This window comes from Corapipo altera, unplaced genomic scaffold (genome assembly GCF_003945725.1).
Source record: "Corapipo altera isolate COAL_440 unplaced genomic scaffold, ASM394572v1 326, whole genome shotgun sequence".
Taxonomy (NCBI): domain Eukaryota; kingdom Metazoa; phylum Chordata; class Aves; order Passeriformes; family Pipridae; genus Corapipo; species Corapipo altera.
In genome coordinates this window covers 1,570,002-1,596,926 of record NW_020884945.1, presented here as the reverse complement: position 1 = coordinate 1,596,926, position 26,925 = coordinate 1,570,002, and the positions used below count along the sequence as shown (strand labels likewise).

The following is a 26,925-nucleotide window of genomic DNA, read 5'->3' as shown; positions in this document are numbered from 1 at the left end:
CTTGAACAGGTTCTACAACTGTTGTCGATCATCTCCTGATTCAGGTGGCTCCTAAATTCACTTAATCAAACTGAGCACAGACCCATCAAATCGGTGATACTTTTGGACATCTAATCTTTATCATATTAGTAAGTATGAGAAAAACTGGACTTTCCAGATGAGCAGAAAAGCAGTTTATCACAAAGACATTGCTGCTTTATCAGTCTGTTTCAATGCTCTAAGTGCTTTCTCTTTGTTAAGTGCTACTCCTCACATTCCAGGGAGACTGGAATGAGGGACAGAAAACAAAGATTCTCTCCTTGGCCATTTCCTTCCATTCCCTTTCCTTTATTGTCATCAAATAGGCTTGTCACTAAGACAAAGCCCAAACCTAAGACTGACTAAGAATAGCAGTATTTGCTATTCACTGGGATACAAACCACTCATCATTCTTTTCCCTGAATAATTCGAGTGATGCAATGACACGTTACAAACAACCCCACATGAATTAGAGAGACCCATCATAACAATTAACTGAAGTGATTGGTCCAGAGAGGGCTGTTGTATTAATGGGTCTGTATATGAAGCAGCTGGGAGCAGTGACTTGCTCCATCAAAGTCTGCACCTGAGAGACCTGGGGATAGAGGACTGAACTCACCAGATAACTGAGGTGTCACAGTTCAGCGTGCAGCATGAGCCCCTGCTCAGGAGAATGGTAGTGAAAATGCTGCAGGATGCTTCTCCATCACTTCAGCTGTCACATTGCAGTTGCTACCAAGAGCAGTGACATTTCTTGGGAAGGCAAGAGGCAGTCACTTCCTATCTCTTCTCGTGCAGTGCATGCAGCTGGGTTTTTGAAGCTAAATTTCTGCGTGCATTCTCTCGGGGACAAATTTTCTTCATGTGTCTTCTAAGGGCAAACATCAATTAATCTCTTCCCCAAAGAAAACAAGTCATTAATAAATGTTGAGCTTTACAAATGTGGGTCATTTTTTAACCTCCTGTAATGATGTTCACCTCTTTCTGAATCACAGCAGACTGGTTCCTAGACTGGGCATTTCTTCCTCCTGGTGTTGATATTATACTGAATATGCACAGAATGACAGCATTCCAGGGAGGGAGGAGGGGAAGAAGCCCTTGGGGTGGGGTGGAGACCTTCTTCTTCAGTGCATCAGTAGGAAATCTTGTGCCATGTGCAGCACTCTGCAGAGAAATAAAACAAGCTAGACGTGGAGGATGAGCTGGGAGTGCCTCTCTGCTTGCTGATTTCCCTGCAGTGGAGTGGTGAGGACACCTTCATTAATTCTGCTTGCTAATGAGCCAATGGCACTGCTGCAGTGCAAACTTTCTCCCCTCCTTTCTTCCAGGGACAAATACACTAATGCATTTGTAGCAGTTATTCTTCAGGTTAGCTTTTCTCCTTTGGCTCATATATACATGAATTTCTGCCGTGAGGTTTGAGACAGGAGAATCTGAGTTGCTCCTCCTTGGCCCTTTGTTGTGTTTCCCCAGTATGGGGATTTGGGCTTGGTACTTAAATATGCACTGCAGACACAGAGCACAAAATCACAGGTATCTGTGGAAGACAGAGCAAGGCAGGCAAAGAATAAAACCTCTGCACAGCTTTGAGTGATTCTTGACTCAGAGATGGAAGAATTTTTCTGCCATAATTTTGTTGGTTTTTTTCCTAAGCTACTTCAGACTTCAATAAATACGTATTTCATGGGGTGCCCTGAAGCAGTTTCAATATTGATTATTTTCATACAGCCAGTTTTTCTCTTTGGCCAAACATTGTCAAGAGCTGGTTGTGGCAGACACTATCATTCATCGACAAAGTAAAAAAATCCAAATGCACCCCAAAATCTCCATATGCTTTGAGCTGTTTCAGTGTGGGAGGATCTAAATGTTTTATACAAGCTGCACAGAATGGAATGGGATGTTATGCACTGCCAGGTCCCTCATCTCAATACCTTCCCAGATGTGACAGAAATACCTGAGGAGGAGGAGGAGGAGTATCCTCTTGTCACGGTGACCAGAGGACAGTGGAATGATGTGAGAGTAGCCGGGTGGCTCCATCATTTGTAAGTGGCAGAAAGTAACTGAGTGGGTGATGAGGGGATGAGGACACTTTATGTGATGGGCTGTTTCTCCTCAGAGTGCCACTTGACTGCATCTGAAGTTTGCCAGTTTGTAATTTTTTCAAAACAATGCAATAGTGGGTGTTACTGGGGGTGCAGGTGCATTTTGGCCATTCTGGTGCCCTCAGGTGCAGGTACATTTTGCAAGGAACTAGCAATCTATGCATGTTTTCTGAAAGCATGCTCCTTATGGACACATCCATGATATTCTGGGCAGTCATGAGAGAATTAGTCACTGGAACTGTACCAGCAGTTCTGACTCGGAAGCCACAGGAGCAATCTCGATGGAAGAACAGCAACTGAGACCCAGGTACAGGAGGAAAACCACAGGACTGTGAGCTGGTGATCAGAGTTCAGGTGAGTTGGAGTGATCAGTGATGCACAGCAGCACTGGCACTGGGCATCCCACCCACATATTAGAGAGATGTAAGCACTTGCAGCTTTCAGATGTTTTAGGAAAGTATAACGATACTTAACACCTCAGGGTACTCACCAACTCACCAAAGTGGGTCTGAGAAAAATTACATCTAACTGCTGTTTGGGAAGGTGTTACAGCCTCTGGCTGTGATACAGTGAGCACATGTGATGTTGGTAATGACTTCACTCTAGCAGTGAGTATTAAGTTATGAAACCATTTTGTATGTTGTGTTTTGAATCCTCCTCTTGGTTTGTGTGTCTGTTATTTCAAGCTAGTTCATGTCAGACAGCTGTTATTGCAAAGGACTTTTAAAGAAAATATTACTTGGTGGTTTTGCTAAGGAGGAATTTTATGAACCAATAAACTTAGTTCGAGGTACACAGCTGGCCAGTGTTTTGGGGTGGTAGGTTGTCCCCATACAGAGGTAAGGCCAGTTCCTCAGTCTGGTCTCAAATCTAAGCTATTTCAAAGTATTAGGAAATGTTCATCTCAGCCCCACTTCAGAACCATTAATTTGAATTTCTTAGAAATTGAAATGTTGATTTTTAACTGTCATACAGCAGGAAATTAAATTATCCTCATGTTATGTTGCCAGTGCAAGCTGGGATTAATATCTCTTGGAACTTTTCATGGTACTGCAAAAAACTAGATTCTCGAAGGAGGATTAAATGGCTCTTCCTTGGTTTGTCAGCTGAGTGAAATATCCCTCTTTGGCCCTGAGAGCCTCCTGCTGACCAACATGTACATGTGCTGGTCACTACCCACGTGCAGACCCTGTATTCATTGTGCAGGTAACACACTCAAACCTTTTCTTCATTCTGTAATTGCCCAGGTCTCAATTACTGTGCTAAAACTCATCTGTGTCATCAACAATAATTAACTGAAATGGCAAATTCTCTTGCACCAACTTGGTGCCTTTGGTGACACTTGGACAGGCTGATAGGACAAAGGGGAATGGCCTTAAACTGCAGGAGGGGTGGACTGAGGTTACATATTAGGAAACACCTCCCTGTGAGGGTAGGGAGGCCCTGGCACAGGTTGCCCAGAGAAGCTGTGGCTGCCCCATCCCTGGAAGTGTCCAAGGCCAGGCTGGACAGGGCTTGGAGCAGCCTGGGCTGGTGGGAGGTGTCCCTGCCCATGATCCAGATGATCCTTAGGGTCCCTTCCAACCCAAACCATTCCACGCTTCTATGATTTCTGTTACATTTCCCTGTGGAATATGATCCATGTGAAAAAATGCTGGACCCCCTCCTTTCCAGTTCCCTCTTGGGTAGCTGTAGCACACCTTTAGAGGAGTGGGATTGATTCCCAGCACTAGCTGCTCTCTCTGGTGCTTGTGACTGGATGGGGGGAAATAGGTTGCAGCAGTGGTGTGTTGGGATGCTACCATACAGCAAGAGGCCTTGTGTGTGAAATTAGCCCTGGAGCCTTGCTCAGACTGGCAGGCAACTTAATTGCTTTTTGTTAGCAAGCTGAAGTATTCATTTGAAGGTGTAGAACTGTTTGTCTTTTTGCTGGCTTTGGCCTAATTACATGTAACCCATGGACTGGAATCAAGTTGTTAATATTCATCTGGTGTTTGCAGAGCCTCTAAACAGAGGCACTTGATGTGCTCTGGCTTCACATGCTGCATCTTTCTTCTGTTGTTAGACCAGACAAAGCTAATTCTCCATCCCTGGGCCCAATCCTGCAAGCCCTGCCCAAGCAAGTATTGTCAGCAGGATCAGAAGGTTAATCCTTTCTGTTGCTTTTAATCTTTGAAACCCCAGATGTTTCTGCAACCCCGTGTACCACCATGGCCAAACCACTCTGGGTGTTATTCAGAGCAGAATCATTACATTTAAGTAAAAAACAAGACAAGCTTGCCATCTGTAAATGACCTCTGGCTGTTTTAAGATATCACAGGGAATTTGCTGATGGGTTTGGGGTTTTTTTGGTGTAGTTAACACACCAGTACCCCCCTTGACAGGTCAGTAAGTCTCCGCCCATTATGTGCAAAGAATTGCAGCAAGGTTTGTTCTTGCTACATGATAGAAGTTGAAGTATCCAGATGGAACCACGTAGGTTGCACCCCCCTGCATTATCCCATTTTTTATTTAGGCCTGACAAGCTCAATTAGCATTATCTTGTGCTTCTGCATCGAGGGGACTCTTGTTAGAAAGGCAGAAGAAAAGAAGAAAAGTGAAAGATGAAGAAAGAATGTTACTGAGGAAAAAACAGTGAAAAACTAAAAGAGATTTATCTGGGAAGAGCTTTCCCCTGACGTGGAGCAATGGGAACAGCTATATTATTAAGAATTCTCTGAAAAGAGACTTCCTGGATGCCAGTGCCTCACAGATTTGCTTTTCAACACTCTAGCAGTTAAGTTGATGCTGGTGATGCAGGGAAACAGTATATGCACAACCCCATCCAATTAAATGGGGAGTTGTCTGCTAACCTGGATGCTGTGTTTCTGTTTGTGGTCCTGTCCCCCGCAGCCCTTCAGCTGCAACCCCTGCTTTTTCTGGGGAGAAAATGGAAGCTTCTCTCCTCAGTCAGTGCTATCTGCACAGCTCAGGGTTCACTTAGAGACTTGAGTGATCTCATACATTTGTAATTCATCCTTTTCTTTTGGCTCAAGGACATATTTAAACGATCAGGACATAGGATTTTTTTTTATTTTGAAGCAGTTTTTCAGTTTTTGGCAGCTAAGCTCAGCCACTGCATTTACTGTGCAAGCAGGCTGACTTCCAGAGGTGGCAGGCACCTGCTTCTCCCTCTGGTGCTATGACCTTTACGGGCTCAGTAAAACACATAATCCACACCACTCCTTCGCTGAGGAAAGGCAGTTTATGACCAGTGATAAAAGAGCAAACCACTAAAGCATTTGGTGCCTGAATACATGTACAGAGTTATGTACAGTCGTGCAGGGAGCAGGGAGTGGGACTCCAACACCACCAGTCTTGGCTCCCAGCTGACTCTGATTCTGAGGAGACACCATGAGGTGAAGCCTTGCACCTCCCAGTCCCCCTGCAAAACCCACAGGCTGCTTCAGCCCAGTTTTTGCTGCATTTTGCTCTGGTCTTCACCAAGATAACATGACTCACATGCTGGCTTTTAGGCTCTCCCCCTGAGCTTAAGCAAACATGGTGGAGTGCCATGATTTGTCCTTTTCCTTTGAAACCTATCTGCAGCTCCTCAGCTTGGGAAGGCAAAATCAGACTAAGTACTTTGCACATGGAGTGCAAGGTGGTAAATTTTGTAATGCTCCTTCTTTCCAGGGCAAGTTTGTGCCAGAGTATCACACTGGCTCTCGATAAAGCTGTGTCCAGCAGAGAGAGCTTATTCATCTAGGAGAGAATCTAGCTGTGCCAAGATTCCCATCCTCCAGCACTGTGTGGACTGATATGATGGAGCACCCCGAAGCCATAAGGCTGAGAATTGAGCTCGATTTCTAAGTTTTACTTAGGACCACTGATTGCTCAGAGAGGAACATGTACTTTCTTAAGCCCAGCAGTATCTCCAGTGTAATATGTACATGATAACTTCTGCAATTTTGAGTTTATAGACTCATAGAATTGTTTGGGTTGAAAAGGTCCTTAAAGAGCACCTGAAACAGAGCAAAGACCAGTCAGTCCCCTGCACTAGGCTGCCCCAGCCAAAAGTGACCACAGCAGAAGTGCTGGTGATGCCACCCAGCCACCACTGGCACAGTCCAGTGGCTCAGCTCCACTCTGCTTGCAGCCTGTCCTCACACACCAGGGAACAAACCTTCAGGGAGGGGAAGGGGGACTCTGACAGGGATAGGGAAGTGCCTCGTGATCCTTTGTATCTGGCTCCCACCAGTCCAGCAGCAGATTGCAAGACATTTCTTCTTCCTCGGAAGTTGAATGCTGGGCTGACTGGCTATGCAGGAAAAAAATCAAAGATAATATTCTGGAAATAGTCCAAGTAGAAATGAGGCTAAATTCTTTTTCGTGGTACTAAGTCACCAGCACTCACTTAGGGTTAGCTGTGCCTTCTCAGCCCACCATTTCTCTAGGGGTATGTGTGAATTACTTGATTTTGACCTGGCAGGAGGGAGTTACCATTATCAGCACAGCTGTCCCTTATCTTTCTGACCTTCAGCATGAAGAGAGGCTCTTATCAGGCAGCGTTAAAGGAGAGAGAATGGGTGGCAGGAAGAACAAAGCCTGGGTGATATCTTTCTCATTGTTTCTTCCTCCTGGGGCTTTTTAGAGAACTTATTTGCATGACCTTCCTACTGCTCCAATTTATTTGGCTATGAAAATAAAAACAGGACTTTACTGGAATGTGACTGCAGAAACAAAAAGGTGTCAGTTCACATCATTTAACTACACTAAAAGCAGCACAATCCCCACTTCTCTATGTTTTCTTCAGTATTCCTTGGCTTTCTCATTAGTTATTCTTTCCATCCAAGATACTGGTGGGAGGTGAAATGTAATTGATTTATATATATGTATATATAAAACACACACACACACACACACACACATATATATATATAACACCTAAGTACCTTGTGGAATGCAGTGCACTGCTATAATAAAAACTTCAAACATGAATATATATTCTGCACTTGGAAGATATAAATAGCAGAGATACTAAAGCATGCATTTTCCATATACAAACAAACTGATTCCCCAGGGCTGGGGGAATCAGCCAACTCCCTCAACTCCCTTACAGTGTGGAGGCCTGTTCTGGGAGGGGATGGCCAGTACCACAGCTCATCTGGCAGGTCAGCTGTGCTGTCACTCAGAGGGAATGCCCCTGCTCTATTTAGAAGCCACTCCCAAGTGGTGGACCTCAGACTCTACCAAATTAAGGAAACTTTTCCTAACTTCCTGCACTACTGCATGTTCTTTCATGGGCTCTGCAATGAGTAGGATCTTCCCCCAGCTTTCAAGTTCTTAAGGCTCACAGTCCCAAAAATGGCTTCTCTGCTATGTAAAAATTTAGATTTGTGTTTTTTTCTCCCTTGTGCTCTGTTTGCTTTCCTCACCTAAGAGCCTTGCTGCTCTTGTCTGAATTCAGGTCTTTAACTCTATCATGGTCTAAGAATTCACTTTATCCCAGTGCCAGTATTTATTTGTGAGTATTTCTTCAGGACTTGCCATAGACATCCTTTTCTCTTTCTGTGCTGCAGCCAAAAGCCCCCTGCATCCCTCTGGAGCTGCTGTCCAGGGAGCTGCTCTCCCTTTCCACCCCCCTGCCTTGCCTGCTGCATTCCAGCACTCCTTTGGTTTTTATGTGCTGGTTTGCCTCTGCCATGGGTTTCTCATCCCCAGAGCATTGCCACAGCTCCTCTTCAGAGGGGGAGTGTGGGTCCACTCAGCTGCCTTTGTTGCTGCTGCTCAGGACTTTGCTTTGTCCAGTGCAGCCTGTGGTTTTGTGCTGGTTGGTACTTTCATCACTTCTCTGGCTGTCTCAGTCCCTAACTGTTCTAATTGCTTTTTCTAATGCTAAATTGTCCTCCTTTAGAATTTTTCTTGTGTAATTTTTGAGATTGATCCTATTAAGTTCTTACCATTCAGTATGTCATCTCCAGCATTGAAAGGAAAGTAATTTGTTGCCAGCTACAGCTGAATTACCTATGCATTAATTGCCTTTGTAATTCCCTGATTTTTTCATAGACTATTTCTTTCTGTGACGTATTTTTCTTTGAGAAATGTGAAGCATTCTTTACATCAAATAGCCTGCTTGGATTTTTGCTGCTTGCTTCTCTGAGTTCGTCACCAAACACCCAAGCTCTGCTGATGTTATTACCAGTTTGCCCAACATACATTGCAAAATTAACAGCTTTGAAACTGCACAAGAGTTGACTGTGTCAGGTTCTGTAAAGATTAACTTTCTCCTGGCCCTCATTCTGCAATGCTTTCTGTTCAAGGGCATCTTTCTTGTGCTAGCCTGCTTAACAGCCAGCACTGATATATTTTCTGTGCTGCTTCCTGCTCTGGGTTTAGCAAAGAGCAATAAAGGGGCACGTGACAGAGAAACACATTAAATAGTCTAATGACTTATCCTGCGTTTTACAGCACAGCTAATTACATAACAGAAAAAGCACCTTTGAAGTTCCTGTGCCTCTCAGGCAACCACCCTCCCTTATTCAGGTAGATGTTACATTTCTCCCTCCTTCCCAGAGGAAAGCACGACAGCTTGGGCACATCCCAGTCTTGTGGGGCTGCCGGTGGCTCTTCCTGAGGTGGGACAGCAGCTGTCCTGCTGCAGAAATCACACAAGCTTCTGCCAGCATTCCCAGCAGAACTGGAAAGCTTCCCATCCCTCCTTCGAAGGCAGTCAGCCACAGCCAGCCAGCCTGGTCCTGAGGGCATTGTCACAGCCATCTATATCCGCATCTGACAGGCAGCAGCCCACTGACTGCTGTGTAATAAAACACAAGAACGGCACGTGCAGCCCTTTTTGTGCCAGCCAGAACAACACTCGAGATCTCTAAACTTTATCCTTCCAAGTGGGCAGAAGCCCTTGCATGTAGCTGAAGTAGCTGATTCTCTTGTGATTGTTGTACAGTGGAAAAGGTTGAGGGCCTCAGCATGCCTTGCTGCCGAGTGTTACCATCATCTCAGCATTAGGTTTCATAGAATCATTGAGTCACAGAATGGTTTGGGATGGAAGGGACCTTAAACATCATCTAGGGACCTTAAACATCCAACGGCCGTGCCATGGGCAAGGACACCTTCCACTAGCCCAGGTTGCTCCAACCTGCCCTTGGACACTTCCAGGGATGGGGCAGCCACAGCTTTTCTGAGCAACCTGTGCCAGGGCCTCCCCACCCTCACAGGGAAGGACTTCTTCCTAATATCTTATTATTAATATCTTATCTTTCCTGCCCTTCTGAGCTGAGGCTCTGCACCAGCCTGATCTGGAGCAAACCACAGCGTGCCAGAGTTCAGGGAGCTGCCAGAAGCCATTTCAGCCTGGCAGCCTGGAGCTAACTGAAATTCAGGGCTATCCCAGTGCTTCCAGGGATGCCAACTCAAGAGTCAGGATACTGGGCTCCCATGTCCCAATTTGCTAGAGCCTTCCCACAGGCCAGCCCTCTGCTTCAGCTTCTGTGTGCTGAGATAAAAGCCACAGTGATTTCCTCCACCAGCTCCCTCGCCACGAGGGAACTGAGATACTAAAGTGGTGAAGAGGTTGAGGAGCACCGTGGCAGTGGTGAACCACCTCAGACAGAGGGCTGACACCATCTGCCATTGTTGGGTCTCAGGACCCGCTGGGAACCTGGCTGTTATTTGGCAAAGATGATCTAACTTGTATTGCCCAACAAGCAGAGGGTGATCGAAATCTTTATAGAAAACATCTCACAAACTGTAAACAACACGTTTTCTACACAGAGATAAAGATGGAGATTAATGCTTGAATTATCCTGGGTAATTAGCGTAGCAGGTAATCGCTTAAAATCTGGCACATCTGTGAATACCTGACTTTGACTGAATTAGAAGGTGTTTGCAACTGCTACAGTAAGATGGCTTCAGCGATCCCACGGAAAATCTTTGTGGGAGATTAATCCTCACTTCAAAAGGCAGAGATTTGCAAGAGGATTATGTGTCCAGGATGACACATTCACATTGTTGTAGGAAGCAAGGCCCTTTTTTTCCTCACAGCCAAGCCAAGTGCTGCTTTCTTTGAATTCATGTATTCTTTGAGCTTGAGGGCTCGGCCCTCTTCAGTAGAGTGTTTGATAGCTGAAATGCTGAACAGTGCTTGAAAGAAAGTGATGACAAGAACAAGGGCAAAAGAGAGGACAGTGAAATCCAAACTTGGTGTTAAAAATCCTAGAGCAACAAGGTCACACTTGCAAAGCTACTGGATGCATTTCTTTAGCTTATTATAAATGTTACAGAAAAGGTGTCCTCTAAGAACACTTTGAGACAGGTCTGTGAGTATCCTGTCCTCGCTGCTCAGATTCAGGCAGCTCCCAAAAATGTACATCTTGCTTGTGGTCCTGCAGTCACTGAGGAGACACCTCAAACCTGGAGTGCATCTGGTGGAGCCACATTCCCAGCCAGTGCAGTGACTGTTGTACTGGCTGTAGCTCATGAGTGCTTCAGGTTTGAATTAGGTATGGGATGGATGTTGAATCATGGTTCTCATGCTACTCAGCACAGAGAGGAGAGTTAGGAGAACTATAGTTTTGTGTGCAGATTTTACTACTTACTGCACTAAAGAGAGCTCTAACCAAGAAAATGGTGGTTTCCAAGCACACAAAGACATTCTCAGTAAAACTGAAGTGTTTCTTTGCTATACATTTCCAACACAAAACTGCTGCCAGGAGCTCTCATCTGATTTGCTCAAGTTCACAAAACATCAAGGTGAATAATTGAGACAGGCTGAGTTTGTAAACCCTGGGGAATTCACCTCAACAGAACCAAGAAGGAAAGAAGAGATACTTAGAGCTTCATGCAGAGGGTCTGGTCTGTCTTTTAAGAGAGGTTATAGTGCACTTGTTTACTGAGATAGCACAAGAAGAAATACAGGTGGGGTTGAAGCCAGCACCCATCAACCTCATTATGGACAGATCAACAGGGGCTTGTTCAGACCAACCACAAAATGTCCCCAAAGAGAAACTCTGCTAAGTTTCAAAACACTCAGCCCCTAGTAAAGCCCATGTAGTCATATAATCACAAAATGCTTTGGGTTGGAAGGGATCTTAGAGGTCTTCTTGTTCTAACCTGCCATGGCGGGGACATTTTCCACTAGATCAGGTTGCTCCAAGCCCCGTCCAACCTGGCCTTGGACACTTCCAGGGGTGAAGTGTCCCCTGCAGTTATTATAAAATGAAAGAATAAAAAGAAAACACCCTGTGCAGAAACACTTTTTAGCCCTTTTTTTCCTTCCTTTCCCAGAAACAAGTTTGCAATCCCCAAGCTTGGGGTTTGCCTTACTCTTCAAACAGTATCCACTACCAAATTACATCTTCACCAGGACATTCCCTTTTATAATATGCTGGAGGAAATTGCTGCCCCACCACTGACACTGGACCTTTGATGGACCTTTGTAGAAGGGAAGAGTGGATTTATGACCTTCTCCAAACTACCTTCTCCCTTCTGAATCCTCAACAGGACATTCACACCTACTTCTGTATTGCCAAAGTCAAATTATATGTTTCTATCCATGATAACAGTCTTTGCACCCTCCTTGCCCTGAACTCCCTGACTGTCAGCACTGCCAGGTGTTTGTAGGTCCTGCTCACTCACTTCAGGGCTGTGTAACTCAACACTGATCCCATGCACTTGTTCCCCCCCACAAAATGTTTTTAGATGCTTGAACCAGCAACACACCTCTGGTTGGCAGTGTTTCAACATGCAGTCACCACTGGGTTTTTCCTGGTAGTGAGCAGGGGAGGCTTAGGTTTGATATCAGGAAAAATTTCTTCACCAAAATAAGTTGCCCAGCTCTGGCAGGAGGTGCTGTCCAGGGCAGAGGTGGAGTCCCCATCCCTGGGGGTATTTAAAAGATGTGTGAATGTGTCACTTGAAGACATGAGTTGGTGGTAGGCTTGGCAGTGCAGGGGGCATGGTTGGACTTGATGATGCCAGAGGGCTTTTCCATCCTAAATGATTCTGTGACCCTGTATCCAAGTGGAGCACACGAAGCTGCAGCTCGGGCCCCTTCTCTAAGAGAGATTTGATCTCCCACCTCCCAGGTGCCCCTGAGCTCACCTGGTCTGTGGTGCTGGTTGTTCCTGTTCTGAAGACTGTTTCAGCTCAAGTTGCCCAGACCAGGAAATGTTCAGGCAGAAAGATGGCCTTTAGGTCTGAGCAGGGAGCAGCCAGCCCTGCTCCTGGAAGAGCCTTTCACTCTGAGCAGTTATTAAGCAGAGTTGTCCCATGGGCTGGTTGTCCCTAACCCAAATTCTGGGAAGGAGGAACAGCAGCTGCATGGCAGCAGCATGTCCTGCTCTCCCTGAGCTCTGCAGACCTGGTTGCACCCTGCAGGTAGAGACAAATAAAGAAAACATGAGCAGGAGTTGTTCTTTTTTTTAAGGGTAGCAATTATTTCTACTGCTACAAATCGCATTTTTTACTACCCAGAACTCATTTCCACCAGCATCAACTTCTAACACTTCACTGTGATGCTGCAGTTTCCCTGTTTGTGGATCTGACTGTGTAAGAGGAAAAAGGGGCATGTCAGGCTGCATCTCTGAGGCTACGTGTGGCCTGCAAGCAGCCCTTTTGGTGAGCTGGCATGGCACAGTAGTGTTCTGGGCTGATTCACACTGTCTGCAGAGACAATACACTCCTGGGGCACTGAGACAGTCCTTTTAAATCGAGAGCTGTGCATAATTTGAATGCACTACTAAAATGGAGTTCAGCTGCACCTCACTGTCAAAATGTGAGCATATTTTACCCGTGTCAGAGCACTGGAGTGTAGCCAGAAAGCCAGTGTAGTCATTTTTTGGGCATGATGTTCAGCCATATTTTATTAAACTCCCTGTTCTACACTTCACTGCTTGGCTCTGTGAGCTGCAGCCGAGCATCCCTCACTCAATAAGCTGCTTGTTCCATCCTTGTTGAAATCTCCTTGTAAAATTAAAAACCCGCATTGTCCTTTTCTCCCACCTTGCACTGTTACTTAGCCTGAATCATCATGGCTTTGGTTTAATCTCATGTCAGATACTGTTTCATGCAAATGCCAAACAGCTAAAATGTCACAACCATCAGCATGAGATCTGCTTTGAATTGCTGCAGCATCTCTCTGAGTGCCAGCTGTAGGTAGCTACCTCTGCCGTGATGTTCAGGGAATGTGCAGTTTGTTCCTGGGCAGAACAGCCCGTTGGCTCCATGGACTCGATTGCAGACAGATGATTTGGGGAGCCCAGTTTTGAAGTCTGTAAGATCAATCTCTTCTGTATTCCTTTCCTGGGGATTGTATAGACCCTGTGCCTCTCCATGCAGCTGTAAAATGATGCTATGAACTTCCCACCTTCACTTTGTTGGGATGAAAAGCACTAGAGCAAGCAAGCTATCACAGTGATAATATAATGTAAAAAACCCACCAACCTAACAGTAAAATGTCTCCCAGCTTCTGGAAGGATAATGCAGAGGCAAGATGTAAAATATGGCACACATAAAATGTGTCACTTCCTCATAAGAGCAGAATTAATGGATGCTACAAAAAACAAATCAAAAAACATTATTAAAGATCTTTTTCCAGGAAAGAATATGAGAATTCATTGGATTTAGGCATGAGAAACGATGGGTTTTGATAATGAAAGTGTTAGCAAAAAGTAAACTAAGAAATGTGTTTTTGTGCTTCTTGGGGAACTTTCGTATTGGTGAACTTGTATTGTGTGAATAAGCACAACCTCTTAAGGACAAAGATGGGGTTTAGCACTTGAAATTCTCTTTGCTGGATGTTGCTGTCCTCTCATTTCTCAGTGCTTGGTATTTTTACACTCCAGCTACATTTTGCAGCAGTTCTTTAAGCACACCCCCAGCAAGGGAGATGGAAGAAGCATTGCTGCTTTGCCTGCAGCTGGAGAAATCCTTTATTGCTCACGTCACCTCCTAGGCTGTGGGTATTCACTGCAGGAAAACCTGCCTGAAGCTGTTGATGGTCTCTCTCCTTCCCTCACAGGACCATGCAGACATTGAGTGGAAGTTCGCACGGACGAAGCTCTGGATGAGTTACTTCGACGAAGGTGCCACTCTGCCCCCTCCCTTTAACATTGTCCCCAGTCCTAAGTCAGTCTGGTACCTTTGCAAGTGGATCCACAACCAGCTGTGCCCAGGAGATGACTCTGACAATGAACAGAAGAGGCATGAAAACCTCAAAACATTCACAGTAAGGAGCTCGTGGGTTTGTACTTCATTTTTTGAGGGTGTTGTGCATGTTTAGGATCACAAGGGCCACTGCTCTGCTGGGGCAGCAGACAGCTGCTGGATCATGACTTGCTAAGAGCCATTAGGAGCTCTAAAGACTGGAGCAGACAGGTAACACACCCGTGTCTCTCTCCTTCCAGGAACGACACGCTGACAACCTGATTCAGAATCAACATTACCAGGTAAACTCTTGAGCATGTACAGTTTTTACTCGCTGTTTCTTTCTTCCTGCTCATTTTCTGACACTTCAATTCTTGCTTGCTTCTAGAATATATTTTGATGAGTGTAGGTCCTCTAAGAGGATTTTGCTTATCACAGATTAAAACATTTCCTCACTGGAGGTAGATGGTTCAGTAAATCTCTCCTTGCCTTTTGGCCCCCTTGAGCAGTGAAAACTTGCCAGGTATCAGTCTGGCTGCTGAAGCAAAGGTGACATCCCTGTTGCCCTCTCAATTAAAACTGTTTCTGTGCATTTTTACACTCTTGAATTGTTCCTCTCCTGCTCTTTTTTGTAAAGCATCCCTAACTCAAACAGTGTTTGGGATTTGCTTTTGGTTTGGATGGCTCAGAAAGAAGGAATGGTTCCTTTGTTGAATCTTGCTGGTTTTTCTCAGCCTGCCTGTCATCAAGGACTCATTAAAGCCATCCTACAAATGGATGAAACTTTATTAAAAACACCAGCTTCAGACCTTGAATTCAGTGGGATGTATTATGCCAGCATGCTGGAAGGAAAAAAAATTCTGCAGAATGTTAGGTGATACATTAGGCTCTACTGCCAAAAGACATTGGTAATTTGTCTTACTTAAGACATCTCCTACTTTTTGAAGAGTACTTTTATCTGAAGTTGATTGTTAACATAATTAGTCACCTTTGACAACAGATGCTTTCTGACTTCAGAGCACAGGTTATGGGTAGCAACAGTGGGATTTCTTAAAAACCTCCCAGCAAAACCATCTTCATGCTTGGTGTCGCTCAGACTTGTTATCCCTGTTTATGAAGTGGAGGAAATGAAGGGCAAGTTTGTCCATGGAACATACACAGAGAGCCTTGGTGTATGTTGGCTGGCACAGGTAAATGTTCAAGCTCAAAGTACCACTTTGCCTCAGTAAAGCCATCAGGGAGGTACATGAACAGAGCAAAATGGAGCTCATCCAACCAAAAACACGGAGTGTAGCCAACATCCCAGGTAACACAGGGGAGTGAGAGCCCTTGGAGAAGTCACTGAGGGTGTGATTCAGTCCTTTCAGTGCTGCCCACTGACACTGCAGCCACCTTGAAGGGAGTTTCTGACCTGCCTTTAGGGCAAACAGAGGCAGCTGGCAGATGTGCTTTGAGGTGAATGCCCATTGCACCATGGGGTCCTGGCTGCTTTTCACATCATTTGCTGCCAACATGCCCTCCTTGGCTTTCAAATACTTTATAAACATCTTCAAATGCCAAATTTAGCCTGTCAGGATACACAAAATATACACATGAGATTGGTGATTGTAAATACTTTCAGCAGCTGAGATCAAATGGCTTGAGCACATCGAAGAACAGCAAGAATTTTTTTCTCCACAATTTTTACATATACAAACCCCAGGACAAAACACCTGCTTAACCTGTAGCCAGCAACTGAGCATCCAAGGTGGAAGGTGTATCAACCTTTCCCAAGGTTTGCTCTGTTTAAAAGGAAGCATTCTGTTTCTAATGGTGAGTGGTTTTGGTTTTAGCCAGCAGAGCCAGGACAGCTGCTGTTTGTAAGAGCTCAGGGAAACACAATAAGAACAGTTTGGGCTGAGCCAGCAGTTGAATCACTTGGATTGTTTCCTATTCCAGGAAGTGATAAGAAATCTTGTGAAAAGATATGTTGCAGCAATGATAAGGACTTCCAAAACCAACGAAGGCTTAACTGAAGAAAATTTCAAGGTAATTTATTATTCCTCAATAATAATTTATTATATTAATTCAAATAGCCACTTGCAGAGTTTGCACTAAATTATTAAGATGATTTGTAATGTGTGGAAATAGGACTATGACTGGAGCTGGGAATATATCTAATAGGCATGTGGGGGATTTTGAGCAGAGAATATTATTGAGTGTCTTCTCATATGATCACCTCCCAGATTTTAATATACAATATGTTATTTCAACAAAAGTGTTAGAAAAGGGTAGGAATGAAGTATATGTGATTTGTGTCAACATCATGTTCCTAATCCTAATGCAGACAGAGCCAAAGAATGAGTTTGGCTTATTGAATATTAACACTCATTAACAAAATTCAAGTTGGGCCTATCAGCTAAACAGGATTCCTGCCATATTTCTGCATTTCAGCAGCCTTCCCTCTTCTATAACTGTCTTATTTGACATTTTGGGGGATCGGGGTGGGCAGAGGAGGTTGATCAATGAGACCAAGTCCCCCCAGCCTTTGGTGACAAAGACCATGTGAGGTCTCCAATTCCCTGGCTTACCAAGACATTATTGTTTGTGTATGTGGTGTTCTTGTAAGTGTGATTTGATATCAGCCACTGACACAACTGACCAGCTCTCCTGAGGGAATGTGACCATTCACGTCAGATAAAGCTGCCGAGAGTAACTTGTTTCTCCTCATGCCCTAGGAATTAAAACAGGACATCTCAAGTTTTCGCTATGAGGTTCTTGACCTCTTAGGAAACAGAAAGCCCCAGAGGAGGAGTTATTCAACCAGCAGCACAGAGGTGTCCCAGAAGGATGAAACAAATGAGGACGGTGCTGGAGAAAAATCCAGAGCCAAGAGCGTGTCTTTCAATGTAGCCAACAAAAAAAAGGACTTCAATGTATCTGCCCTGATTCAAACCATGTCTGGGATCGATATTGTGGAAGAGAAGCCAAAAAGCAATGGGATCAGTAAGCGCTCCTTTGTCCGAAATGGAAACAGAGTTCAGAGACTCTCCAGCTCCAAGAAGGAATCCTTCAAGAGACTGGGCCTGCTCTTCTCCAAGATGAATGGACACGTACCTGAACCCAGTTCAGAACCCATGTACACTATTTCAGATGGAATTATTCAGCCACACTACATGTGGAAAGACATTAAATATTCTCAGATTGACAGAGAGAGAGAAGAGAATTGTTCCAGAAGTGAAATTAACCTCAATGAGGTGGCCTACAGTGGGAACACAAGACTCACAGGACAGAGCAAGGAATGTCCTGTGGTTTGTGCCAGCTCCCTTCACTGTGCTTCCAGTATTTGTTCCTCTAATTCCAAACTTATAGACTCGTCAGAGGACGTGTTTGATTCCTGGGGAGAGGCCTGTGACTTGTTCATAAACCAGTGGAAAGATGGACAGGAGGATCACGTTACCACTCGGCTCTAAGTAAAACTATCTTAACACTCACTGGAAAACCTACCCAAGAATTGGTAATTGTTTGCTCTCATCTGATTCAGCATTACTGTTCCCTTTCTGTCCACAGGTGAAAAAAAAGTGTAAACACACTTATGTTAGCCTATTTTATAACCATCTGCACATTTTTTAATTTATTTTTTTACACTCGCTAATACTAAACTAAAGGTTTCACCATTTATAAGGTCACTATAAACCACAGGAATCCCTTCAGATGTAGTCTTAGTCTTCAGACCCCACAGACTTCAGATGCACTGGTGGCTGAGGAAAGGATTTCTCCAGTGGTCCCACCATCATTCCACCACAGGTGGGTTTCCCTGCTGTCCAACACCGTTGGCTCTGGGTCCTGCTCAGTTTTCCTCATCAACACGACCAGCTGGTGAGCAGGAGGATGAGAACCACATTTAAAATCTTTTTAAAAAGGGTTTCAACATATAGCCTGTTCTTTGTTTCCTTTAAGCAATATGACTTCTTGTTCTTTTGGCTGTGCGTGTTTTTTCAGGTCATTACATTAATATTGTAAATTGTTATTGAATATGAGACCCCTTTGATCAGCCAGCTGGAACATGTTATTATTTGTTTATTTGCCTAATTTGCCTAATTTGCCTTTTAGGGAGCAGAAAGACCTTCCAGTTAGGCTGACAGTGGGGACCAGCACCTGGCTTTGCTACCAACTTCTGTGTAGATGAACTGACCCCAAACCAGCCATAGCTGCTTGAAATACAAACCTATGTGTAGTTTGGCTGAACCAAAGCCCAGCTCTAAGCCTTGCCCTTGTTTTGCAATTCCTAATCTTATTTCCACCACTGCATTCACTTTTTGCTGTACCTCTGATGGATGTCAGGCTTCAGGGAGAAAACCATCCTGCCTGTGTATGGCAAGGGCTAAGAGGGATCATCTTCCCTGGGCCCCTGAGCTGCATTTCTCAAAAGCAGCCTAAGTAGTAGAGGCTCAAACTGCATCAGCAGCACAGAATGGCTCTGCAGCTCCTTTTCTGAGGTGCAGCAAAAAGGAGTGTGGCAGTAGGTAGCATCTTTTATCTCCCCAGTTGTGGTAGTGGTAGTGTCTGTGGCTTACCACTGTCACTACTTTAGTTCCAAGGAGCATCAGAGCAGGGAGAAGACAACCTCATCAAGGGCAAAATGGTTGAATTCTTAACAGTGATTTTTAGGTTTTGTGTTTTGTTTTTTGTTTGTTTGGGGTTTTTTTAATTTTATTTTTAACAATGTGATACTTGAACTTTCTTCTGCAGTGTTGCTAAGAAACACTTACCACCACTTCAGAGCTGTTATTAGTCAGCTGCTTTCTTGGAGGAACCAAGTCCTGAGGAGGAGCTCAGGAATGGCTTTGTTCCTGCCCTGGTGCAGGGCTGTGTTCCCAGGAGAGGGTATGTGAGCTGCAGCATTTCCCAAGGGCGGCTGCCAAAAATCACCTCATCTGTGAACTGAGCTGTGAATTGCCTTTGGAAAAGCAGAATGCTGGAAAATCTACTCCTGCCACTGCAGTGGGTCAGATTTTACCAGCAAGGGGCACTAGCAGCTCTTGTGGCAGCATGGAGGATGGGGAGGAGAGGGATAAGGGTTGCTGGGACACCTGCAGCTGGATACTCTGCCCAGGTTTTAAACCTGGCTCCCTTCTTTTGTGAAGGAAAACCACCTTGTTGGGTTTTTCCTTTGGGCACCTGTGCAGCTTCATGTAACAGGCCCAACAGAGCACAGAAATCAAGCAGGAATGTGAATGATGCAGCCGGTTCCTGAAGCAGAGCTGCAGGTGCCAACACACTGGACTCATGGAAGTTTCCAATACAGACCTCAAAATACAATACAGCCCTGGTGTCAAGAAAAATCAGCAACTAGGAGCAGAGACTCAAAAATGTTTCTGTATTCCTAGAGTAAAATGACCCCAGTCTTGTTAACAGCAGGCAGTGTAAAACCCAAAATATTTAAGCCTCTAGATGTGTTAGCTAAAGGCAGAGTGAAAGGCATTTTGTTTCAACAGATTTCAGGCTTTCATGCTAATTGCAGGGTTAGAGTTGTCTTTGAAAACTGCATCTCCTCTTCCTTCATGGAAGGCTGAGCAAAGTGACATTTGTGCTACACAAGGAGACTTGCAAAATTCAAGGGTCAGGAACAGCTTGGTGATCATTCTGTGAGGAAATCCAGCACTCCTGTCTCTTAGAAGCAAATCCATCAATGCAGGAAGGCTGCAGTGAGAACCCACCGAAAGTAATAGAGCAGCTCACACTTAAAGCCCCACAGTTCAATAAACCAAACCGAGCACATTTCTGTAAAGATGAACATTAGCAGGAGCTGCTGCAGGGGCATGAAGGAAAGGCTTTGAATCCTTTGATGCCTCACCTAACCACCCTGCAGATCTGTGAAGTCTGCTTGACATGGGGCCAGCAAATACATTTGGTATTTCCTGTGTAAGGAGTAAGAATGAAAACAGTTCAAGTACAGTTATGCAGATTACACCAAATGGGCTTGAGGCTGTGCCAGAAACAGAGTTTGTGTCCTTGGACAGTGGAAAGTCTTAAGAACAAGCACACTGCTACTGGTGATGATGATATTGTGTCATTTAAACACAGCACTGCATTAACAGGTACAGACAACAAAACAAAACGTAATTAACTCTGCAGTGCTGCCCCCAAAAACGTAAAAATCCCTTCCATGCAAACTGTGTGAGTCATGTTCTCCTGCTGTGGCCTGAAAGGGCGGGTGTCAGGAGGGATAAAACTGTCTGCAAACCCCCTTGTAATGCTGTGCTAAAGGGGGAAGGTACATCACATGGCTGCTCAGCTGGGGCTCCCCCGGGGGTTTGTTTCATGACTCAGATCCTTCCTTGCTCCCAGCTATGAGGGAGTTTGAGCTGACTTTAATTTAACAAAAATATTTGATTTGGCTGTGATTAATGCATGTGTCCAGGAGTTTGCAAACTGTCAAATTGGTCCCCCAAAAGGCAAAATTCTCTGTGATTGCATCTATGCATCCCCAGCGGTAGCAATAGACTTCATAGCAGCTGATGAATTATTATTTTGCTAAAACAGGAGCTTCAGGGGAGGGAAATTGAAGTATCTTCTGCAAAACACATTTGATTGAAAAAACCAACCCCGGTTTTGGTTAATTCACTTGCAGTTACAGTATTTGAGATTTCACCAGCATTCTTCCATTTTCAATTGCTCAAAAAGAAAACACATTTTAGTGAAAGTTATTCTCAGTGAACAACCACTGTGCTGTCCCTGCAAGAAGCAGGGTAGGAGCCAAGGGGACATCGAGTTTCTCCTGTGAGGAGTTAAACTTTTCCTTGGCTTGGGTTCAAGACCTTACACAGCTGAGCTCCAACTGGTACACACTTGGCCTTTGTTCTCTGGGCTTCAAGACTAATCCATAAATATATGCAAAGAATTTGGAATTAGGAATAATAGAGATCTCAACCACTTGCCTTTCCTTAGGTTTCTTGCTCTTCAAGTTGCATTTTTTCTCACCTCCCAGCCCAGTGTCATTTTCACTGGCTTTTTAAAGCAGCACACCTGCAAATGGTCATGGAATCACGGAGCTGTTTGGGTTGGAAGGGACCTTAAAGTTCTTCTTGTTCCAACCCCCCTGCCATGGGCATGGACACCTTTCACTAAACCAGGTTGCTCTGAGCCCCATCCAACCTGGCCTTGAACATTTCCAGGGATGGGGATCATCAGCAATTAAAAAGTTAACAAACACCATCCAGGATTAAGAATATCAAGTAGAATTGTGAGATGTTTGTACTCAGGTGAGAGATCATATAAATTGCTTCAGGAACAAGACGTTAACTGGCACATCTGTGCAGATTATTTGGGTACCTGCATTGGTACATCCCTCACTCACTGGTATATATGTAAATACTCTGTACCTGTACCTGTGACCCCGCAGAGGGCAGTGGGCAGAGCCAGGGGGGAGCAGGGTGAGCTGAGCTCTGCTCCCCGCTCTGCCACCGACTCACCCGTGACCTTGGGCAAGTCACTCGGCCTCTCCAATGCCTCAGTTTCCCCATCTGTAAAATAGGGATAATAACACTTACCTACCTCGCAGGGGGGGTTAGTTCATTATTTATAAGCACTTTCAGATCTTCAAATTAAAGGCGCTATATACAGCAAGTAGTTAATATTCGTAGTGGTAGTATGTACTTTTATTTTCTTACAACGAATTCAGGTTAGGATTTAACTGTATGTCCGTTAGGATAGTTTTCCATGTAGGGAACTAGCAAGGTTTCCCGTGAAGGGAATTTAGGGGACTTCTACAGTAGACAGAGAGCAGGAACTGCATACCCTGGAAGCCTAAATTCTGACACCCTTGCTTTTGTTACTTATGTCTCACCCTTAATGTCACCTTCCTGTGTTTGTGTTTCATCCTTTTTCCAACAGTCCATGTAACGTGATTTTTAGCAGAAACAGCCACTGTAAATATTAAAAATATTTAAATAAATATAATAACGTACAAATATAAACATAAACCCTTACCTTCTAAGGAGGTTAGAACTGGTTGGTGCAACAGACTTCTAAGCATGGGGAGGTTCCACAGGCCCAGCACTGATGCACATGCACACCAGTATACTGGAACAGGGCTTTAGGAAAATTTCACCACATCACCATCTCCATAGTAGTCACTTTTCAACCTATCACTGGCAAGGGCAGCAAGTCACATGGGTGTGACTGGTGTCACTGGAGCAGGATGGCTCTGCTGCATGTTCTGCCCCAAGAGAGGGTAAAGGCAGCAACAGGGCCCCGACCTCAGGTAGCAGAGTGTGGCCAACACAGTGCTACTGGAGGAACCATCCTGGACAGCAGGAGAATGTCTCCTGCATCCCTACAAAGGGGCTTTCCCCTCAGATTTCTCTGTACAATTTATTTTCTTCAGTGCTTACTCAGGATAAAGGTGTGAGGTTTGAGCAGCAGGAGCTCCAAGATTTGACTAGCAGAGTAAGGGCACTGTGAGCATTCTAAGCTCCATTCCAGGAATATGAGGAGTTGCAGGTAATGTGCATTGGCTATCTGGACATTACTAATGGTGTAAGATATCTTACAAAAATATCTGGACAGTTACTAATGGTATAAGCAAGGATCTGACTGCTGGGTTTTCAGGCACCTGCTGCTCTTACACCATTGAGCGTATGTTCTGCTTCCCTGGGGACTTCTCAGCTTTGCTTTGCTATTGCTACTTTTCTTTCCAAAAGGCCAAAATCCCAAAGAATAGCATATTTCAGTTAATCAGGAAGAGATTCAGTTTTGGTTTAACTCCTGGTTGAGTTCTCCTTCAACAAGTTAACTTGTCCTGTCCCTCAGACATGTCTGTGAGAAAGCTCTGCACAGGCTCAAAGGCTGATCTCCAAAGAAACAGGAACCTCCTCCCACCTCTGTTGCAATTCCACACACAGAATGGCTAAAAATAAGCAAAAATATCTGAACCACCAGGGATACCTAGAATTAATGAAAGTTGTTACTTAACTAAGAACTCCCTGGAGTTGGTTTTGGGGTGGATGGACTGCAAGGACCTCTCCTTCCCAAGAGGGACTCTCTGGGCCCTCCAGCACTGTATCCCCAGCTGAGGCAGGTGAGATGGCTGGTCACACCTTCCCAGGTGTGCTGGAAGCATCAGACACTCTAATTCATGTAATGGTAAAATGAATTGGAATCAGTGAGACTACAGTGGATAATAAATCCACTCAATGGAGAAGCATCTAAAATAAACTGTTCCCAGTTTGCAGTGAATGTGTAACTTGAAAGAGCTATAAAGTCCCTCCCTTACTGGATTTTTCTGGAGGAGGTGGGGACCACGCTGGGCTAGCCACATCAGCATATTTCCTAAATATCTAATTTCATTTTCACACTCTTTCCCCATTTCAGGCCATTTTTACGAACAAGTAATTTCTGTCCTATTCACGTAACTGCCTCCACCCAGACCAACTACTTTTTGTTTGATCCTTATCTTCCAAATGTTTGATAGTATTTTGTGCTCCATGGAAATACTTTTACCTACTCTTTTTTTTTTAAGGTGTGCAAAGCAAAACCAACCCCCAGCCATAACAGCAATAGAACCTCCTAACAGAGCTCAAACCCCTTGCAATTTTAACAGCCAGACTGATCCTGCAGTTCCTTCCTCACAAACAGAATCACAGAATGGTTTGGGTTGGAAGGGACCTCTGGAGATCATCCAGTCCAACTCTCCTGCCAAGGCAGGGCCATCTGACAGACCCTTCTCAATCAATACCCACCAACTACAGGCTCCAGTGCAGCCCGTTCCCCCTGCCTACCCTGTCCTCTGCCAGCATGGCTTATTTGAGTTATTTGGGGGATTTTTTAATTTTCCTCTCCCATTTAAAGCACTTCCATCTCAGCAGTAACTCCTAAGCCAGAAGAGATGCTGTGCTTAGGCCTAAGATGTGATCTGTCAAGGAGCTGGCCTTTCAGCACGTTAGCTAACAGAACACTGTGATACCTTCAGCCAACAGAGCGAGATGCCTTTTGACTATAAATAGTTGTTTTGCAGCAAGGGGGCACTTTTTGGTCTAGCTATTTTTTGGGTATTGTACAGTTATTTAAAAAAACTACTGAATGTGTTAATGAGGTGGGTCTGGGAACTAGAGGGCTAAGGATCTTTTGAGAAGCAAAAGACAGTAGCAGATGCTTAAGTACTCTGTTTTCTATCTGGTGAGCCCCAGAGACCGGGCTGACTCTAAAAACGGTTTTTTTAAGAAATCAAATTTTAATATCAAATATTCATTTCAAAAAAAGCTACCACAGAAACGGCTTCACAGCGGAGCATATTTTAAAATACCATTTTACTTCACTGGATAAAAAAGGTGAGGCTTTTTTTTTTTCCTCCTCTCCTTCTTCTTTAGTTTTGGTCAAAAACTAAAGCTTTTTCCAGGCAAAAGAGCTATTAGATGTAAGAATCTAAGACAGAGTGGCGACCTCAGCATTTGCCAGTTAAGTGGTAATAGCCACCTCTGGAGAAAAGGGGGAGAAAAGGGCAAGAGCAAAAAGCAAAAACAAATGCTTAGTTTTATGTACTTTTCTACTTGCATCTCTTCCATCTGTAGTGCAGAATCCATGTCATACCCTCGTATAACCTGTACAAAATGAAACATTGTACATAATAGATAAAATTATTTATTTTATGTGTATTTTTAGCTTAACTGTAAACTGGAAAAAAAAAAAAGGCATTTAATTTTTTCCCAAAAATGTAAGCCTATTGAAAATCAAGGTGTTTCTACCTTTTCAAGATGTAACATTTCCAGCTGCCTATTGATAATAAATATTTATGAACAGCAACAGATCTGACCTTTTATAGTTTTTTAAAAACGTGTGCAGCGCAGACTTCTCAAGGGCTCTCAGTGGTCAGAGGAGCACTTAAGGGCTCTCTATAAAGACTTTATTGGTATTTTCATTAAAAAAGGCATGACACAGTCCTGCTTACCTCCTGTGAAGTTGGTCATCCAAATCTGAGCAAGTGCTTATGGGCGAGAACTAGACAACACCTAGCTGGGGAAAAAAACCCCAAACAAGCCCAAAATATTAATTTATATCCTGGCTACAAAAGAAAAGAGCAAACCACTACAAGTGTTGGTAAATAAAGTGCGTTGCCTGAATGCAATTACTCCTGTACAAAGAAGTCTAAGTAAGTGTAATTTCATTTTAATTTCCTCCCCGAAGATATCCTTAGACCAGCAAAACTACATGGGCCACACTGGAATATACAGCAATATAGCTAATAGCATAAGAGAGTCATTAAGCAACAACTTCTAACTGTATTAACATAATTTGCTTATGGAAAGCTGTCCTCCAAGCAAATCTCATTGAAGCACTGGAGATACGTTTCAAAAGGTTTCCTTCAACCACCAGAGTCTTTTGCTCAAGCCTCCAGTGAAACAAGAGTTTCCCCAAGTTAAACAATGGCAATATCCCTTTCCTTGGAATGCAGAAGATTCCTGCACAAGGGAGACAATGTTAACACACAGAGAAACAAACACTGTCCATAGCAAAAGCTGCAGCAGAACCCAGCAGCACCGTGATCTATGGCTACAGAGTTTTAAACTCCCCCACAAAGACTAAAGGCTACTACCCTTTTTTTTTTTTTTAACAGACAGGGACTTTCTGAAGTTAGGTGGGCACATTGCCAGTCGCATCAGAAAGCCCAGAAGTTCAAAGTTAAGGCACTGTGAATTCCCAATTGTGCTTCCTACAGCAGAAGCAGGGACTGAACCTCAGAGGACAATGACTTCCCCCTGCTCTGTGCCCCTGCAGAGCAGACAGATGTGCTGCAGAAGAGAACACCAGAGCTGAGCGGGGATGGGGGAGACAGGGGGACTGAGCACTGGAACAGATTGCCCAGAGAGGTTGTGGAGTCTCTCTCACTGGAGATATTCCAGAACCCTCTGGATGCAATCCTGTGCAATGTGCTCTAGGATGACCCTGCCTGAGCAGGGAGGTGGGACCAGATAACCCACTGTGGTCCCTTCCATCCTGACCCATTCCATGAAGAAGCTTTGCAGTGTATTTCATCTCCTCTTACTTGCGCTTCCTGAAAAGTTAGACAAATCACACATTCACATAACGATCACAAACATCAAAATAAACATTTTTTTTTGTTTTCAGCTATGACAAATATTAACAAAGTACTGGTTTTAAAAGAGTCAAACCGCACAGGTTTACGTTTGATTGGAAAATGCAAATAGGGAGGGTAGGGAACAGGAAAAATACATAAAGGAGGGGGTAGAGGGAGTTAGATGGTCCATTAATTTCATCATTAGAGGATATTCCACTTTCTCTTAAAAGACCCTTTTTTTCTCTAGCACAACCAAGTCAAGCAGCTACCACAGCCACACTTCTCTGGGGTAAACCCCAGCACTGCAAAGCTAGTGGCAAAATGTTCACCTGCCCCAGGGAGGGCAAGATTTACCATCTGTAATAAAAGTATTGCCATAAACTGAGCCTAACACATAAAGCCACCCTGTCACACCTCAGGCATCTGTTCCTTGTGCAGCAGATCACCCCACTTGCAGAGAGGAGCAGGCTGCAAGCACTGCTCTGAGCCTGTGGCTCGTACTGGCTGAGCCATTCCCTGTGTGCTGCAACTCACACTCGGCTGCCTGGGAAAGCTGGTGAGCAGCAGTGACTTGATCTTGAGTAGCAGCTCCTAGAGACAGGCCTGCCC

General features: G+C 44.4%; 1 protein-coding gene across 4 annotated transcripts in view; it reads left to right on the top strand.

Moving 5' to 3' along the window:
* Window positions 1–25,045, top strand: part of TRPC5 (transient receptor potential cation channel subfamily C member 5) — a 93,522-nt gene extending 68,477 nt beyond the window's left edge. For 3 of the 4 annotated variants that reach the window (XM_027662407.1, XM_027662406.1, XM_027662409.1), the window contains 4 exons: window positions 14,137–14,343; window positions 14,522–14,563; window positions 16,200–16,289; window positions 16,979–25,045. In XM_027662407.1, coding sequence (XP_027518208.1) covers window positions 14,137–14,343; window positions 14,522–14,563; window positions 16,200–16,289; window positions 16,979–17,713 — 1,074 coding nt within the window. In that variant the 3' untranslated portion in view covers window positions 17,714–25,045. The remainder of the gene's footprint in view (window positions 1–14,136; window positions 14,344–14,521; window positions 14,564–16,199; window positions 16,290–16,978) is intronic. The other variant, XM_027662408.1, reaches the window with a different exon arrangement.
* Window positions 25,046–26,925: the final 1,880 nt, after the last annotated feature.